This window comes from Lynx rufus, unplaced genomic scaffold (assembly GCF_022079265.1).
Source record: "Lynx rufus isolate CCGP_SWC_20201006 ecotype Redwood Valley unplaced genomic scaffold, mLynRuf1.p SCAF_11, whole genome shotgun sequence".
Lineage (NCBI taxonomy): Eukaryota > Metazoa > Chordata > Mammalia > Carnivora > Felidae > Lynx > Lynx rufus.
The window spans coordinates 36,519,084-36,538,452 of NW_025814825.1; the positions used below are offsets into that span (position 1 = coordinate 36,519,084).

Below are 19,369 nucleotides of genomic sequence, written 5' to 3' on the forward strand. Positions count from 1 at the left end.
TGGTTTCCTGTTACCTTCACAATAAAATTCAATAGCTTTAGTATGATCTGTAAGGCCCTAGGTAACCGGACTCCTGCTTCCCTCTCAAGCTTCATGTTAGGGGCTTTCTGCTTTGGAATTTCATAGTTGAGTGCCCTAAATGGACTATGTTGTCTAATATCTAAGTATCCTTGTTTTAATGCCTCTTGTTTCTAGAAGGTTCTTTCATTGTTTTCTACCTGACACTTAGGCAACATATGCATTTTATTCAATTTCAAGTTTCTCAGGGAGGCTCTTACTTGCCCATTAGATTAGATTAAATTCTTTCTCTCTCTCTTTATTTTGTATATTCACATGGTATTTACATATTCCCCCTTTCATAATATTCATTATATTTGTAATTACTTGTTCTGCATTTTTCCCTGTTGGGATATTAGTTATCAGCACCCAAAATATTCCCTACCACATAATATTTATTATGTGTTTGTTGATTTGAATTGAGTGTCACATACTCTTAAGTTTTCCCCTGCTATTGCCTTTTAGCTCTTATTTATGCCCACACTCTAGCTGTGTGGACTTCTGTTATAACACCTATAACATTTTATTGCATTGGTTAGTTTACGTGTCTGTAAGCTTCTTGAACCCAGAGAGTATATCTGTTTATCTTTGTATCCCTCTTAACTAGCACAGTGCCTGACATGTAGTAAGCATTCAGTGAATATTTGCTGAATGAATAAATGACAATGGGCTTCTATTTCTGGTAGGCTAGATTTCATGAATGGCCCTTTTAATGAAAACAACTAAAAATGTCTGATAAAATTTGAATGTTATCTTTATAAACATATTCCCAAAATGGCAAAAAGTAAGGAATCTGCAAAAGCCAAAAACAAACTGAAAGGAAAACTCATAAAAATTAGAGAGGGGTAAAGCCAGCTTTTATGCTGAGGATATTTGTTAAATATTAGTAACCTTGAGCTATCATTCAGATGGCTTCAGGGAGTACCAAAAGTAGAAGATAAAGAAAGTGAAGGTCAACTTAATTGGAAAGTCTAGTAAGAGATCATTCTATAATGGGTGTTAAACCTCATGAAGGGGGAATATAAAGAGGATGACAAAAAAAATTTGTCTTGGACTTTGTCACTAGGCAGAAGGGGGAAAATGCTCCTTTGAAAATTCATAACCACAATCCAGCATTCATACAGATTTATAATCTGACTTCACAGTACTTATGTGATCTAACATATCAGATTTAGAACTGAATTTAAAATAGTCCCAGATTAGTAGTGACAGCAGACAATTGGCAAAGCCAATAAATATTCTTTCTGGAAGAGCACAAATTTAACCTTAGCTCAGAGATTTTCACAGATTTGGAATTCTAAGGAACATGAGCTTCCAGTAAAAAATGAATCAGGAAGTGGGGCGCCTGGGTGGCGCAGTCGGTTAAGCGTCCGACTTCAGCCAGGTCACGATCTCGCGGTCCGTGAGTTCGAGCCCCGCGTCGGGCTCTGGGCTGATGGCTCAGAGCCTGGAGCCTGTTTCCGATTCTGTGTCTCCCTCTCTCTCTGCCCCTCCCCCGTTCATGCTCTGTCTCTCTCTGTCCCAAAAATAAATAAATGTTAAAAAAAAAAATTAAAAAAAAATGAATCAGGAAGTATTGAGGAGCAATAAAGGTGGTAAATATGCAGGCAATTCTCAGTGAACAAGTGATGTAATGGTGTCTCATGGGTATAAAAATATAGAGAGAGTTCAAATGTATCACTTGTAGAATGGAGTAAAGAATGGAGGAGGATAAGAGTAATTAAAGATATTTGCATTGTTCAGAAGGAGAGTAAGGGTAAAGCTTAATATTAGACTTTGATAAATCAAGGGCTCAGATTTTAACTTACAACATCTAAAAGAAAATACAGCTCAAGTCAATAGGAGAGGAAAATGAGACAATAAAGAAATATTCAAACAATCCAAAAGAAGACAAGAAAAGAGAGAAAAAGGAACATAGAAACATATGAGACAAGTAGAAAACATAAAAGAAAATGGAGTTAAACCTAAATATATCTAAATGAGCTAAGTGCTCCATTTTTGTCTAGGTTGGTAGACTGGATTAGAATTTAGAAAACAAAATCCAGGGGCACCTGGGTGGCGCAGTCGGTTAAGCGTCCGACTTCAGCCAGGTCACGATCTCGCGGTCCATGAGTTCGAGCCCCGCGTCGGGCTCTGGGCTGATGGCTCAGAGCCTGGAGCCTGCTTCCGATTCTGTGTCTCCCTCTCTCTCTGCCCCTCCCCCGTTCATGCTCTGTCTCTCTCTGTCCCAAAAATAAATAAACGTTGAAAAAAAAAAATTGTTTAAAAAAAAAAAAAAAGAAAAAGAAAACAAAATCCATATGGAACAACCTAAGTGTCAATAGATGAATAAAGATATGGTGTACACACACACACACACACACACACACACACACACACATAGACACATACACACATATACCACAGAATATTACCGAGCCATAAAAAAGAATGAGATCTTACCATTTGTGACAACATGGACCTAAAGGGTATTATGCTAAGTGAAGTAAGTAAGACAGAGAAAGACAAATACCATGATTTCATTTATATGTGGAATCTGAAAACAAAACAAATGAACAAAAAGCAGAAACAGACCCATAAGTACAGACAACAAACTGGTGGTTGCCAGAGAGGAAGGAGGTAGGGGATGGACAAGACGGGTGAAGGGGAGTAGGAGGTACAAGCTTCCAGTTATGGAATGAATAAGTCACAGGGATGAAAGGTACAGCATGGAAAATACAGTACTAGTGTATTGTACTAGTGTTGTAAGGTGACTTATGTTAGACAAATTTGTGGTGAGTATAGTATAACTTGTAGAATTGTTGAATCATTATGTTGTACACTTGAAACTTGCGTGTCAACTAAATTTCAATAAATTTTTTTAAAAGGAGGAAAACCAAAACTAAAATCTAATTGTATATTATTTATAAGAGACTTATCTAGATCATAAAGATATAAAAAGTTAGGGAATAGAAATAATGGGAAAAAATACCATACAAACACTAACAAAATAAAGCCAGCATAGCTATATTAATATAAGGTAAAATAGATGTTTAAGGCAAAAAGTTTTACTAGGTATAATGAAGGGTACATCAAAATAATGCAGTTTAATTAAGATGTATTTATATATATGCATACACACATATACACATATATGCGTATAATAATATGGCTTCAAAATATATAAAGCAAAATTGATTAGAGGAGCACCTGGGTGACTCAGTTGGTTAAACATCCAACTTCACCTCAGGTCATGATCTCGCATTTTGTGAGTTCGAGCCCTGCGTTTGGCTCTGTGCTAACAGCTCAGAGCCTGCAGCCTGCTTTGGATTCTGTGTCTCCTCCTCTCTCTGCCCCTCCCATGTTCATGCTCTGTCTCTCTCTGTCTCTCAATAATAAACGTTAAAAAAAATTAAAAACAAAAACAAAACTTAATACAAAAACTCTTGCAACCCAATTTAACGCATGAACATAGTTACAAACATGCTAAACAGAATTCTGTCCATTAATACAGTGAAGTTGTTGGGACCATTCCAGGAATGCAAGGGTGGGTGACTTAACATTAGAAAGTCAGTGTAATTTGTCATACTAATAGTGTGTTTGCAAAGTCATAAAACAGAAGAGGCATCTTTAAAAACTGTAGATTACCAATATCCAAATCATATGATCACTACCCCATCCAGCAAAGTACCTCTAAATTTGAAGCAATAGTTTCAATTGTTGATCTGGAAAAAAAGTATAATAAATACACTGCAGAATGACCAGAACATCTGGAAAAGTCTGGCTTTTAGCAGGGCACTTTTGAATAGTGAAAAATCTTCCAGTCGTAAAGGAATTAATCTCTTAAGTGGAATTTCTATAGCTATATCAAGACGTGGGTAAAATGCAAAAAAATCATAAGGTGGGGGTATCCAGAACAATTCGTCAGTACATTCTTCCAGGCCATTTTTAATGATTTCTATTAATGACCAACATATTTTTGATCTACCATTATTGTTGTAGTAATACAAAACAGCTTTATGATTTAGAAAGAGGAAAAGACTTCTCCCTATTACACAGTATATCACGGACTTGGAAACAAATAAAATCCCTCCGACAACAGCAAGGGTTTACAAGCACCCCAGTAAAGTTACAATTTCAAAGGTGAGTGGCTACTCTGTTTGTTCTTATAAGTCTCCTGAGGAACCGCCCATGAATAACTGGACATTTACAGTAACTGGGAGAAAATCCAGAAGCTAGACATCTACTTGATGTCATCAACAAAGGACTTGTATTTTGAATACTTGAACAATCCTTAAAACTTAATGAGACAACTTGATTTCTTAAATGGGCAAAAGATTGGGGTGCCTGGGTGGCTCAGTTGATTAAGTCAGACTTCGGCTCAGGTCATGATCTCACGGTTTGTGGGTTCGAGCCCCGCGTCGGGCTCTGTGCTGACAGCTCAGAGCCTGGAGCCTGCTTCAGATTCTGTGTCTCCCTCTCTCTCTGCCCCTCCCTGCTACTCACACTCTGTCTCTGTCTCTGTCTCTCTCTCTCTCAAAAATAAATACACATTATTAAAAAAATTAAAATGGGTGAAAGATTTGAACAGACACTTCACTAAAGAAGGCACATGGATGGTAAATGGACACATGAAAAGATGCTCAGCATGGCATGGCATGTCAGTAAAGAAATGTAAATTAAAACCACAGTGGGATAACTATACACCATTTAGAATGGCTAAAATCCAAAACAAGACAAAATTAAAAAGGCAGTAACAAATATTGATGAAGATATTGAGCAGGAGGAAGTCTCATTCATTAATTGCTGATGAGAATGTAATTAGTGCAGCCATTTGAAAACAGTTTGGCAAAAAAAAAAAAAAAAAAGAAAGAAAACAGTTTGGCACTTTTCTTACAAAGCCTCACATAGACCCAGCAATCATACTCCTAGGTGAAATGTATAAGTCATAAAAACATGGTTAGTGGAGGAGATGGTTACAGTTCAAATCTGTATTTGCTAATCACTTAAGCTGTGTGTGAATACATTGAAATAACTAGTTCCCTCCCCACAACCCATGTCTTTTTCAAAACTAAGAAATTAGTGTAACTTCAGCCTATTAAGAAAGACATTTACTTTGTTGATTTTTTTTTCCTGCTACAGTGGTTTTTAACAAAAGTGCTTCTTGTGGTTTTTCTTTTTTTTAATTTTTTTATAATGTTTGTTTATTTTTAAGAGAGAGAGAGACAGAGTGTGACAGGGGGAGGGGCAGAGAGGGAGACACAGAATCTGAAGCAGGCTCGAAGCTGTCAGCACAGAGCCCGACTCAGAGCTCAAACTCACGAACCACGAACCACGAGATCATGACCTAAACCATGAGATCATGACCTGACCTGAGCCTAAGTCAGAAGCTTAACCGACTGAGCCACCCAGGCGCCCCAGCTTCTGACAGTTTCTGAACCTAACCCAGCATGAAACTTTTTCGTAGAGTTCTGAATTCACGTAAACTTGCTGACTTGCCTCCATTCCTTTAAACCAGTCTGATATGCCCATGCATTATGAGCCCCTGGGCGGAAAAGGAGAGACAGAGGTGCCATAAGTTTGTTCAGAACAGCAGATCTAGACCAATACCGCCTGCTCACCACTCACTTTTACTCTCACTACTAATGTTCTTGGGGTGTACAATTATTTGTTGTAAGAGATTGGTCGTGTGTGTGTATATGTGTTAAGAACACCTCTAACAGATCTCACATAGTCCCATTATTTCTGCTTCAAATAATTATGTTTATTATCAATTAGGGTAAAAATGAATAAATGTGATGAGCAAAACCAAGAAGAACTGTTAGAAATGTCTGAGACTCAGAAGAAAACTGAAGGAAAAGCATTTAAGAATGGGGATAAATGGGAGGTATTTATATTTCAAAATAACATTCCACTCCTCTTTGCTGGTTATAACATTTAATTGTTTGGTAGAATAGGAAATCTTGGTATTTGTAACAGTTACCCAACAAAATGATAAACCTAAGAAATAAAAGTGTAATTTCAAGAATTCTTGTCTTAAGCAGTGAACTTACATTGTAAATTATATGTTTATGTTTTGGTTTCTAGAGCCTCTCATACTTAGCTTCAGAACTTGAAGAAACAGACATTGAAAGAATAAGACCAATTACCTTGATCCCACAACTTTCTTTCACTACAGAATTAACAAACTTATCCAAGTGTTCACTGTAAGCATTTTAAAGGATTATTTCTTCGTTATATATTGTCTGTTGTATTGTTTTAATAATAGTATTAGACTAATAGTATTAGAGTGAATACCAGATGCCAGACACTTTATTAAGGTTTTAAATACATTTGCACATTTAACTGCAACCATATCTCTGTGGTATTATCCCCATCGTAGATTTGGGGGAATTTATGCTTATGAAGGGCAAGTTGCCCAGGGTCACCTAATTCATGACTCAGGTAGGACATAAACCAGTTTGGTTTGATGATTGTTTTTTGTTTTGCTATGGTACTAATTTTTGTTCAGGTATAGATAGCCACTGCAGAAAATAAGAGTATGTGGTTGCCCACCTCTTGCTTCCATAAGTATTCTGTATCTGGAGGAAAATTTTCTGCTTTATACAAACTTCTTTCCTTTCTAGTTGTGGTTTTTTTCCTTGAGCTGTGTTTTCTCCCTATTCCTAGGACATTCATGCAAAAACAGACCTCATACAGATTCCCATTTCTCCCATCTCTGAGCCCATGGACCTCATCTCCTTTAAAGGAGATGGATATGGCATCTTGGGACATTGAACTAGGTCCAACTTTTCAACATCTCTGCCCCATGGGACACTTTGTACCAATTCATCTTTGAGTATTGTGTGAATGTGCATCATTTAATACAGCGTTGGAGGGTAGTAAATGCCCAATAAATAATTATACTTATGAAATGAATGGATGGATGATTACATTTGAAATGAACATAAAGAGTAGCAGACACAAAGGCACAATTACCACTACCCTCTTTCGGACTAGCAGAGTGCAGCAGTGAAGCAATGCTTTATTTGTTCTGCACCTACTTCCAAAGAGGGCCCGAGATAATTATTATGTAAGACAGGCATACAAAAGGACCATCTAAATGAGGATGAGAGAACAAGAGCCACAAAATAGAAGTTAGAAGTAAAGAGTGGGAAGAGAAGGAAGAAGATATATGTGCTGGAAAACCTAGGCTAAAACTTAGTGGAAATCAAGGCAAAAGGAAATGGGACATGTTCTGTCTTTTCAAAGCCAATGCTATTATGGGGCACTGCTGTCATTATTCCCTTAAAATGTCCAGTTGAATAAGGATTGATTCTCTAGAAAAGAAGAATATACTGGTGTCAGGGATAGAGATGAAAGGAATACAAGGATTAAAGAAGAATTATAAAGAGTTTATAGGTGACAAAAAAGGCAAGATTTCCCAAAGATAAAATATAATCCTGAATTAATGGATTTTCATAATCAGTTCATGAGCTCATTGTTAAAACTACTTTCAGAGGGCAACATTAAAAAGTAATTTGTAAAAAGGAAAAAGTAATTGGTAAGATGCTTAGAAGAGGCCAACAGGGAGATAAGAAAAATAAGTAATCTTTTGTCTCCTGAACCTCTGAAAAGGTTACAGAGAACATGGGCAGATATGGAGGCCGGGAGATGCTGGGCCCCTAGGACGATTACGGTGGAGAACAGAAGGGCATGTTATGTTTCATCCCAGAGCTTATCTTCCAACCAGTCTTCTCCCTTCTGAAAAAGAGAAGCCCTAAACATCATTAGGTCAGTTGCCTTGCAGCTGAGAAGATAATTCAATAAATGTTGGTTGAATGAACAAATGAATGAGTGGCCGCAAGACTCTCTTTAGGAGTTTCATATCACTTAAGGGATCAGTTTGATTTCCCAGCAAGTGTTTCATAGAAGCCCCACGGAATTGGCTTGCCTCTCTGGTCTTTGGGCTTAGAGAAAGAACGTCCTAGAGAAAAAAGAGTGTGCAGCCTAAAGCCTAAAGGGGTTTATAAAGACCTTTAAGAGGACATAGTAACTCTGTTGACTTAGAGCCACCTCACTGAGGTTATTGAAAACATGGTGTATTTCTTTTAAAAGTGTGTCTTTCTTCTAGAAGTTAGAAAATATTTTTGAGTTTTTAATTCAAGCTCCTCCCCCCATTCCTAAGTCCCTCAGTTTTCTCCTCTTAGAAGACTAAGTTACAGTTTAGTAAAATAAATAGCAGAGTGATATATATAGTACCTTGACTTTACTTCTTTCTTTATTTTTAAGTAAATATCTTTAAAAAAAATATTTGAGTAGGAGAGGCTATTATCCACACATAGGCAATCATTATTTGGCTCAAAGATAGCATTAAATGGTTTCCAAAAAGGTCATACTTTAACATGCTTAGGTACATTTTGAAAAGAACAATATTTTGTACCTGTCTTGCTTTTCAAGGATCCTTTAAATATTTATTTAATTTTTAGGCATGAACAAAAGAGGAGAGCCAAAATTCAGAAGCTTAAATATTTTATTAAAATATTATCCAACGATAAACAAGTTTCTTGCACTTCCGTATCTCCCCTACAGTTTGATTTTAAAGTCATGTTTCAGCAAATTTTCAATATTCAGATAATATGTTGGCCAGAAACAATTTGCTTGGAGGTATGCCATTGTCATTTACTTCTGTATCTTATTTTATGTCATACATACTTTTATATTTCTTGGTAGCTACTGTTATATGTGACAAGTAATTTCTGTTCAGAGATGATCGATCTGTATGGGTGGGCAAGTCATTTATAAATAATGTATTTGTAATTCAGCAATAGTCTTTTATACTACAAGTATAAATTATTTGATTTGTGGTTGTTCTAAATATTTCCATTCTCTCCTGCTGAAATTCCTACCAACCCTGGATGTGCAGCATTACTATTCACTTGCTAGCAAGGTGTAAGGCAATTATTTAAACTAAAATGAGTAACATAGCTTTTGTAAGTGCTGTTTGATTTCTCCAAATAGTCCCAACCCTGACTTGGTGATTTCAGTCTTTTGCTGAATTTGTAAGTATGTATGTATGTATGTATGTATGTATGTATGTATGCATGTATGTTATTTATTTGTTTGTTTATGTTTTGGATCCCTTTAAGAAGCTGATGAAAGAACATACATATAACAGACTCCTAATTGCTGTCCAAAGGCCCCATCATCAGAACCCCTGCACTAAAGGAAGAAGAAAATAGGACAATGGAGAAAAATTAAAGACAGTAAGGGAGTCTAGATAGGAAGTCTTGGCTATTATGGGGGTTAAACTTGCAACTAGACTTGAAAGGAAAGTTAGGAGGGAATAAAGATTTGTGTATATGAGCATGGGCTGAGGTTTGAGGAGTGAGGAAAGAATTATAATTATAAATGTAAATCAGAGGTATGTTTACAATACCTAAAATAATTTTTTCTATCTCTGCTCAGAGGCTACCTTCATTTTGTTTATCTAAACTTTACAAGTTTCTATCATCTTAAAATGCACCTCTGTTGAAATTCCTATTTTAAAAATATGCTAAGAGGGGCGCCTGGGTGGCGCAGTCGGCTAAGCGTCCGACTTCAGCCAGGTCACGATCTCACGGTCCGTGAGTTCGAGCCCCGCGTCGGGCTCTGGGCTGATGGCTCAGAGCCTGGAGCCTGTTTCCGATTCTGTGTCTCCCTCTCTCTCTGCCCCTCCCCCGTTCATGCTCTGTCTCTCTCTGTCCCAAAAATAAATAAACGTTGAAAAAAAAAATTTAAAAATATGCTAAGATATATACTGACTATACTTGCCTGTTGTACTTAAAATAAATTGTGATACAATAATCTAACCACTTGAAGTTTAAAACTTGCCCCCACCCAAGTAGACAAATGTGTATTTTGAGTCCTTCATCATCATACTACCACTTAGAACATGATCTTAACAAACTAAGAGGCAGGGAAGGAAGGGAATCTAGCTAGGAATAAAGTGCACCATGAGCTACTGCAAAAATTGCAAAATAAATCTATTTATTTAGATAGCCTAACAGATGCTAACCTACATTTTGAATTTAGGAACTCCTTGCCGTTCCTCTTTATTCCTTTCTCACCTTAGTCAAACTGAACTGCTTGGTTTTTTCCCCATACATCCTTGCCATTTTCTACCTCTGAGCTTCTGAACATTCTAGTTCTTCTACTCACAAGGCCCATTTTCATTCTTGACACTCCATCCCAGCCACGCAGTGGTCCAGAGAGCTGCCATCAGGGGACAAGACTCTACCAGGAGACTTCACAGAGGTGGAACTCTCTACCTTTACAGTTACTACCCAGGATCTGGTCTCCAGCCCTGCAGTCTCAGAACCTGAATTTGACAGTCCCGTGAGAATACGTCTATATCCCCTAAACAAAACACAAGACTGATGTGTAAAATCAAAATGCCAATTTTACATTTGAATATAGTTATCAGTGCATCACCTCTCTTCAGGTAGCCAATTTACTGAGTTGCAATAAGAAATTTCTCTCATAGACCTGAATCCTGTAAGTCCATTAACTACACCCCTATAAACTTTTCTACATTAGGGATGCCTTTGTCAAGGAACTAGTGTGCTGACTTATATTCACTCTTACAAGGACAGTGCTAAGATGACCGGAAAAAACATTTGCCTCTTTGACTCTCCTTTTTCTCTACTTTTCTGGTTAACCACCCATCCTTTTGATTGACACGTTCTTATCTTTCAGGAAGCATTTTCTCCCTCCTTGATTTCCTTCTTCTTTGAGCACCTATCACTGTTTCCCCAAACACTGACAACACAGTATAAGTCAAAATACGATTTTTCTAAGAAACCCATTAGGTTTGTAGTTATGGCAGTGATGGGATTGTAGTATAGAACAGCACGCAGAATCAGAAGTCCCGGGTTTAGTATGGAACTGTCTACTCAGCACCTCCCTACTCCTTCTTCTGGGACTCTTTCTCCCTCCCGTACCTCCTGTAGCTTATTTAACTTGTCCTTGGACTCCATGAACCAATGGATCTCCCCTTTTGTTGAGCAATTCAACCTGGGTTTCTATCATTTATAATAAAAACTAATGTAGTTTCATATAGAGACTCAGTTTCTTCATTTATAAAATTGGAAGAATAATGCCTATTTCCTATAATTTTTATGAGGTTTAAATGAGATAAAGAACTTTTTTTTTTTAATTTTTTTTTCAACGTTTATTTATTTTTGGGACAGAGAGAGACAGAGCATGAACGGGGGAGGGGCAGAGAGAGAGGAAGACACAGAATCGGAAACAGGCTCCAGGCTCTGAGCCATCAGCCCAGAGCCCGATGCAAGGCTCGAACTCACGGACCGTGAGATCGTGACCTGGCTGAAGTCGGACGCTCAACCGACTGCGCCACCCAGGCGCCCCCGAGATAAAGAACTTTAAAAGTGCTATCCAAAAGCAAGTTATTCAGATATTGTGTTATATGTACCCATATGCTCAGAACTATATTTGTAATCCTTTTATTCAATTCATTTTCTTTGAAACCACTAAAAGGCATTGTATTTTTAAGGACATATGATTATTTCCTTTTCTTATAATCATGTGGATGAAATGCTATACCTATTTTATATTCTAGTATTTTTAAAAAAGAATAAAAATGTGTTAGTGAAGATTCTTATTTTAGCTTTTAGCTTTTTTTTTTTAATTTATTTATTTACTTATTTATTTGGTACTTCCAGTGAGCTATCAACTGTTTCTTTTATATTTAGGTTTATGAAGTAAGTCAAAGGACAAGCTTACTGGCAAAACTGTATTTACCTTTACCTAACAGCACAGAGGTGAAAAGCAAAACTGTTTTGGAATATGTAGAGTTTAGCTCTGATGATCTGGTCACACCTGCATATGGAGAAGTAGGAAGCAGTAAGTGTATTTAAAACGTCCCCTCCCCCACCTCTATTCTCTTTTTGAACTCCGTATCCCACACGACCCTGGATCATTTATGTGAGTAAAGAATGCTATGTTTACGGAATCAGGTTTGAAGTGTATTAAACTCTCCTTTCAGATGTTAAACCAAGATTTTTTATACTTTGTCTTGAATCATCAGATCTTTGGGAAATCTAAAATTGGGAATCAGCACCTGTGCTTTTCCTAAATTATCTGAAACAGGAGCACGGTGCTCTGTGGAACAGGAGTCTGATCCTGAGTGGAGAGACTGCTCTGCTTCTACCTCTCCTTCAGTGAAGCCTAAAGAAGCTCCAGGACATGTTGATTTGTCTTTGAACTGAATAGGGAAGGGAGAGAGAAGGAAGGAGAGAAAGAGAGAAAAGGAGAGAAGGGATGTATTGTTAAGCCCCCTGGAGACTGAGAAAGAAAATGGGTAGAGGGAGAAGACTCGGGAATGTAGGGAAAAAGGACGGAGTAGTAGCTGGTTTGGTGCTTGACCTGCTGCCAGTGTCCTTTCCTTCTGGAAGCCACTTCCAGAAAGAATGGTTAAGAAAAGTTCTGGTTGTAAGGAGAAGGCAGTAGAGACGTTCATCCCTAGGTTTTCCTCTCTCTTTTGTAGTCTGTTTGAAGTCGTCTGCCTTGAGGTACGTTAGATGGGAAATGAGGGAGAGCTCTAAAATTAGAGCCTGGGGTCACCACAGAACAGCCTTGGGTTCCACAGGTAAAAGTCAGGGGAAAACATCTACAATGTGTTAAACTCTGTGCTTTATTTAAATTGCATGTTTTTAATGCTTTTTATATACAGATGTGCCTTTTATTCTTGAGGGAAATGCAACTGAAGAACTTTGTCTTTTGACATCAGGAAAACTTAGCTACTGTCTATCATGGGCTTTAGACGAAAATGGTATTCCTCTGACACCCAAGTCGCAGTCCTTAAGATCTGCTTACTGCAGGTAATAAACTTATTTTATTTTATTTATTTTTTAATTATTATTTTTTAATATGTAATTTATTGTCAAATTGGTTTCCATACAACACCCAGTGCTCCTCCCAACAGGTGCCCTCCTCAATGCCCATCACCCGCTTTCCCCTCTCCCCCACCCCCCATCAACCCTCAGTTTGCTCTCAGTATTTAAGAGTCTCTTATGGTTTGCCTCCTTCCCTCTCTGTAACTTTTTTTCTCCCCCTCCCCTCCCCCCTGGTTTTCTGTTAAGTTTCTCAGGATCCACATAGGAGTGAAAACATATGGTATCTGTCTTTCTCTGCCTGACTTACTTCACTTAGCATAACACTCTCCAGTTCCATCCACGTTGCTACAAATGGCCAGATTTCATTCTTTCTCATTGCCGAGTAGTATTCCATTGTATAAATAAACCACATCTTCTTTATCCATTTGTCAGTTGATGGACATTGAGGCTCTTTCCATAATTTGGCCATTGTTGAAAGTGCTGCTATAAACATTGGGGTACAAGTGCCCCTATGCATTAGCACTCCTGTATCCCTTGGGTAAATTCCTAGCAGTGCTATTGCTGGGTCATAGGGTAGGTCTATTTTTAATTTTTTGAGGAACCTCCACACTGTTTTCCAGAGTGGCTGCACCAGTTTGCATTCCCACCAACAGTGCAAGAGGGCTCCCGTTTCTCCACATCCTCTCCAGCATCTATAGTCTCCTGATTTGTTCATTTTAGCCACTCTGACCAGTGTAAGGTGGTATCTCAGTGTGGTTTTGATTTGTATTTCCCTGATGAGGCGTGATATTGAGCATCTTTTCATGTGCCTGTTGGCCATCTGGATGTCTTCTTTAGAAAAGTGTCTATTCACGTCTTCTGCCCATTTATTCACTGGATTATTTGTTTTTCGGGTGTGGAGTTTGGTGAGTTCTTTATAGATTTTGGATACTAGCCCTTTATCCGATATGTCATTTGCAAATATCTTTTCCTATTCCATCGGTTGCCTTTTAGTTTTGTTAATTGTTTCCTTTGCAGTGAAGAAGCTTTTTATCTTGATGAGGTCCCAATAGTTCATTCTTGCTTTTAATTCCCTTGCCTTTGGAGATGTGTCAAGTAAGAAATTGCTGCGGCTGAGGTCAGAGAGGTTTTTTCCTGCTTTCTCCTCTAGGGTTTTGATGGTTTCCTGTCTCACATTCAGGTCCTTCATCCATTTTGAGTTTGTTTTTGTGAATGGTGTAAGAAAGTGGTCTAGTTTCATTCTTCTGCATGCAGGTAATAAACTTTTATGAAATAATACCAATCTTCAGCAAAGCATCACACAGAATCTATATCTGTAAAAGGGAAAAAAACTCTAGCAGTGGTAAGAGCAGGTCAGTTTATTTGGACTATTTATTTTTATTTGCATTTACATGTAAGTGACTGTATCTCTTTAATGCTTAGGTTAATAGCTACATGGATGATGACAGAAACAGTTCCATAGCTCTTGCAGGCAGGGGCCAAGTACTCCCAAGGATTTTATTTGTGAAGCTTTTATATCTCCCAAACATTTTGGATTATGAAAGAATCATTTATGCATTATCAGTTTGCTAGAAGAAAACTCCTAGAAATCTTATTCATGTCCCAGGACTTCTTTCTTTATTTTTTTTAAGTTTATTTATTTTGAGAGAGAGTGAGAGAGACAGAAAGAGTGAGCATGAGAGTGCAGGGTAGGGGCAGAGAGAGAGGGAGAGAGAGAATCCCAAGCAGGCCCCATGCTGTCAACACAGAGCCTAACATGGGGCTTGATGCCTCGAACTATAAGATCATGACCTGAGCTGAAATCAAGAGCTGGACGCTTAACCAACTGAGCCAGCCAGACACCCCTATGTCCTAGGACTTCTTAGAGAAATTGGGATTGATTTCTAGATTATACCACAAAAAGGATTGCTAGAATTAAGTACAGTAAAATTCTGTAAAAATGATAATACTGGTTTATATGTTTGCTACATTTAAATAAAATAGTAAATGTAAGGGGCAAGTGGTTTCCATCATTTAAAAATTAATGAATGATGATAACAAAAAGATGGTCTTTCCCTTCCCCATCAAAACATATATTTGTTATTATTTTTTAATAGTATGGAATTTTTATGTGTTTTTTTAAGTTTATGTATTTATTTTGAGAGAGAGAGAGCACACACAAGCAGGAGAGAGGCAGAGAGACAGGGAGAAAGAGAGAATCCCAAGCAGGCTCTGTGCTGTCAGTGCAGAGCCTGACGCAGGGCTCAGATTCACGAACTATAGATCATGACCTGAGCTGAAATCAAGAGTTGGTCGCTCAACCAACTGAACCACCCAGGCACCTCTAAACACATATTTTTAAAGGACGTAGTTATATATCCAACTATATGACATTATGGAAAAGTCAGAACTGTGGAGACAAAAAAATATCAGTGGTTGCCAGGCATTAGGAGGAGGCAGGGATGAATAGGCAGGACACACAGGATTTTTAGGGCAGTGAAACTACTATCTATATGATATTATCATTGTAGATACCTGTCATTACATGTTTGTCAAAACCTATGGAATGGAATGTATAACACCAAAAATAAACCGTAATGTAAACTGTGGATTTGGAGTGATAATGGTGTGTCAACCATTGACTTAACAAATGCAAGTCTTTTATTGTGATGAATGTACTAAATTACACATTGTTAAAGGATGTTGATAGTAGAGGAGGTGGCATTTTTTGGGGGGTGGGAGCGGGGGTAGGAGATACATGGAAACTGTGTACTTTCTGATCAGTCTTGCTCTGAACCTAAAACTCTAAAGAGTCTATTTTTAAAATAAAATAATTTTTAAAATGTAAAACATTGCTATAAATAACTTGGGTTAAACAGGAAATCAAGACTGAAATTAGAGACTATTTTAAAAATAACAATGAGATCACTGTGTATAAAACCAGTGAGATATGGCCAGAGTGACAGTAAGAGTTCAAAAATGCTTTCCTTGGCAATAGTTTTAGAGAAAAAAAACAAAGTGTCAGTAGCACTCAGCAATTGATATTGAGGAAACTGAGGTCAAGAAGTTTTAAGAAGAGGCTGAAAATAAGAGAGACAATAGAATCAAAGTATAGGTTTCTTGAAAGTTGGGGCAATCTTTATCTTCCTAGAACAAATGATGAAATCCATAGAGAAAGAGCCAGAATGTACTAGAAAGAGTATGCGATCCTTCACAGAAAGAAGATGTTGAACCAGAATGCAAGTGAATAGCTATGGCTTCAGAGAAGAGGAAATAACTCTTCAAATCAGAGGAGACAGAAATAACTATGTAGACAGAAACAAAATTTTAATGATGTCCTTGTTTTGCTGAGTACACAAGGTCATCTCCTTAGAGACCTGAGTAAGGGCATTTTAGAGAAAAATGGAAAATTAATAAAGGTAATTCATTTGGAGCTAGTGAGTAACCTTTTAATACTCTGAACCATTATTTGTTTTTATTTCTTAGTTTTTCCCTAGCATAGTCCCCACTGCAGCTATTTCCATCTTTGCCTCATCATACTATTCCTTGCTTTTTTTCTTGGAGTCAAATGTTTGTTCTCCTTACTCTGAAGCTTTTATACAGGTAATTTGGAACTTTGTCTCCTTTAGGATCCTGATGATGTATTTATATCCCTTTTTCTTACATTATCTTTAACTATTCCATTTCCCTAAGCTGTTAGTCTTTGGTATCCAAGAAGCCTTCTTTGTTTTAAAACAAAGAAAAACCCAGGCATTTGATTAAACTCTGAAGACCTGTCTTGACCATTTTTCCTGTCCAAGTCCTCATTTGTGTGGTCTACTCATCTTTGTACTTTGCCTCCACTTTTTATTCACACATTCCCTCTCTAACTTAACCAATTTATTCCTGAATGCTACCAGTGACCTTCTGGCCATATTCACTGGCCTGTCCATATCATTTCGCTTCTGGAAGCTTTTTCTCTGATGGCATCTGTAATGCTGCAGGTGGCAGTTCCTTTACTTGGGAACTCAAGTTTACAAAAGATTGAAAGCAGGTCTGTGAAAGATCAGGACAGATGACAGATTTCAACAGGAAGTGAATTGCAAGAGAAGGTTTCAAAGTCCAGAGTGCTCTCTAAAGTAGTTAACTTGAAGTAAAACTTTATAGCTGGGGCCTCTGTGATCAGCGTGATTGGTTCCAGAACTCTCGTCTACAGTTGTGGGTGCTCAAGGACTGGTGCTGAGAAGGCGTTCCAGAAACCTAGGATGGGTGCTCCAAAAAGCAAGGCTGACTTGTGAGAGTCAGAGCGTGGAACCAAAGGAGATCCAAAATAAAGGCTTCATTTATTCTCTGATTTACTCATTCATTCATTCATTCATTCATCAATGAGCTGGAGATGAAGCAGTGAATGAAAAGAAAATCTTGGCATGTTTTAATACCACACTGAGCACATCTCTCTAATCTCAGTGATTGTTGTCTAGAGTTTTGGTTTAACACATTTTTAAAATATGAAACAGTTTTTCTTATGCTCATTAGTTAATTTACTTTTCTGACATGATTGACTTTTGTATTTGCACCTGTTTATCTTTCACACTTTCATTCTACATTTACTTTTCTTACTGAAAATTTGCTCCTTTAATGATTCTTCCACTCACTTTCTGTGGCTAGCAAATTTGTTTAGTTATTGTATATATTTATTTAGTCCTCCTACTTCTTTGAGAGAGAGAGAGAGCAGGGGAGAGGGCAGAGGGAGAATCTTTTTTTTTTTTAATATATGAAATTTATTGTCAAATTGGTTTCCATACAACACCCAGTGCTCATCCCAAAAGGTGCCCTCCTCAATACCCATCACCCACCCTCTCCTCCCTCCCACCCCCCGCAGAGGGAGAATCTTAAGCAGGCTCCCTGCTCAGTGCAAAGCCCAGTGCAGGGCTAAGTCTCATGACCGTGAGATCATGACCTAAGCCAAAATCAAGAGTCTAACACTTAACTAACGGAGCCACCCAGGTGCCCCCTTTGTCCTCATTCTTGAATAATAGTTCGGGTGTAAAATCTGAGGTTGATTTTTATTTTATTTTCCATTGACACTTTGAAGCTAGAATTGCATAATTTTCTGGGATTTGTTACTCCTGTTTAAAAGTCTGCCGTGTTGGTGTTTTGTAGACAGTCTGTCTTTTCTCCCTTAATAACTTTACCTTTTTTTTAATTTTTTTATTTTTTTATTTTTTTGGCTTAATTCATAGAGACAAAAGCCAGCAGTTGAAGGGAGGGAGGAATGGGGAGTTGTTGAGTTGCTGTTTAACAGAGTTTCTGTTTGGAATGATAAAAGTTCTGGAACGAGATAGTGACGGTGGTTGTACAACACTGTGAATATACTTAATGCCACTGAATTGTGTTACTTGCTTGGCATTTGGTTGTGGAGAAGGAAATACAGGTGACAGGGATTTTGCCGTAGCCCACAGCTGAACACCTATGAGGTAACGGGAAGAATCACTGTAGCAAAGGTAGGAGATGTTCTGAGGTCTTTATTACTGTCCATGAGGCAGAAATCGTGGGTAAGTTTCTCTCCTTAATCTATAACATGTAAGCTTTGCCTCCGGCTTTGTGACCTAGGCTAGGGCTCTTCCTAGGAGAAGGAAAATTTCCTGTGAGAAGGAAAGTTTCTTACATGATAACGTCAGGGGTATTAGGCCCTAGAGATCTCTTGTGACAAAGATATCAAAACAGTTCGAATACAAGGACAGAAATAGGAATTAAAGAAAGGAAGAATACTCATACTTCACCTATTTGTAATTGTGTTTACATCCTATCAAACCAGGCATTGGCTTAGTTAGCAATAGCTTCTAAAGATTCATCAGAGAAATATGAATAGAAGCTGATGGAAAGTAGACAATATAAGATAGTGTCCCTGTTTGGATTAAGACATTATTTAATCTGAGTTAGAACTGTATTTCTGGACTCCCAGTTTATGGACTGGAGCGTTTCTTGAGTTACTTTATGGAAAGGATCTTAGAGATTTTCTGGTACAAATCCCTCTAATTACACATGGTGAGGCAAATTATCCATGAAGAGAGAGATGAAATAACGGATAATTGATGGCTCCAAAGAAATCCTTACTGTTTGGGGTTGAATTTCTTTTGCACTTAGCCTATAGCTGAGGCCACCAAGAATGAATTATGAGTCTAGATTCCTATAGCTCTCCAACTTCTCCAGATGGCCTCATATGAGCAAAGATAGTCTTCTGGCAGAATATGTCCCAGTATTACTCTATATTATGTTTCAATTGTAAAGATAGAGCCTAAAGATTCTTTTTATATTGTGGACTTTATTAATTTTGCTAAAGCTAACATCTTGATTAAATTTCAATATTGTGCGTCCTATAGAAAGAAAATATTTAACAAGTTACTTTCCTCAGGGTTTACAAAGTACATTCAGTAAGCACTATTCACTTGGGCATCTACTGTGTTTTAGCTACTACACAGGGTGGAGATGGCAAAGAT

General features: G+C 37.7%; 1 protein-coding gene across 1 annotated transcript in view; it reads left to right on the plus strand.

The window, feature by feature from the left end:
- Window positions 1-19,369, plus strand: part of CC2D2B (coiled-coil and C2 domain containing 2B) — a 95,711-nt gene that overhangs the window by 22,675 nt on the left and 53,667 nt on the right. Inside the window, exons 9-14 of the mRNA XM_047072658.1 lie at window positions 4,039-4,179; window positions 5,815-5,923; window positions 6,124-6,242; window positions 8,505-8,682; window positions 11,769-11,919; window positions 12,749-12,896. Coding sequence (XP_046928614.1) covers window positions 4,039-4,179; window positions 5,815-5,923; window positions 6,124-6,242; window positions 8,505-8,682; window positions 11,769-11,919; window positions 12,749-12,896 — 846 coding nt within the window. The remainder of the gene's footprint in view (window positions 1-4,038; window positions 4,180-5,814; window positions 5,924-6,123; window positions 6,243-8,504; window positions 8,683-11,768; window positions 11,920-12,748; window positions 12,897-19,369) is intronic.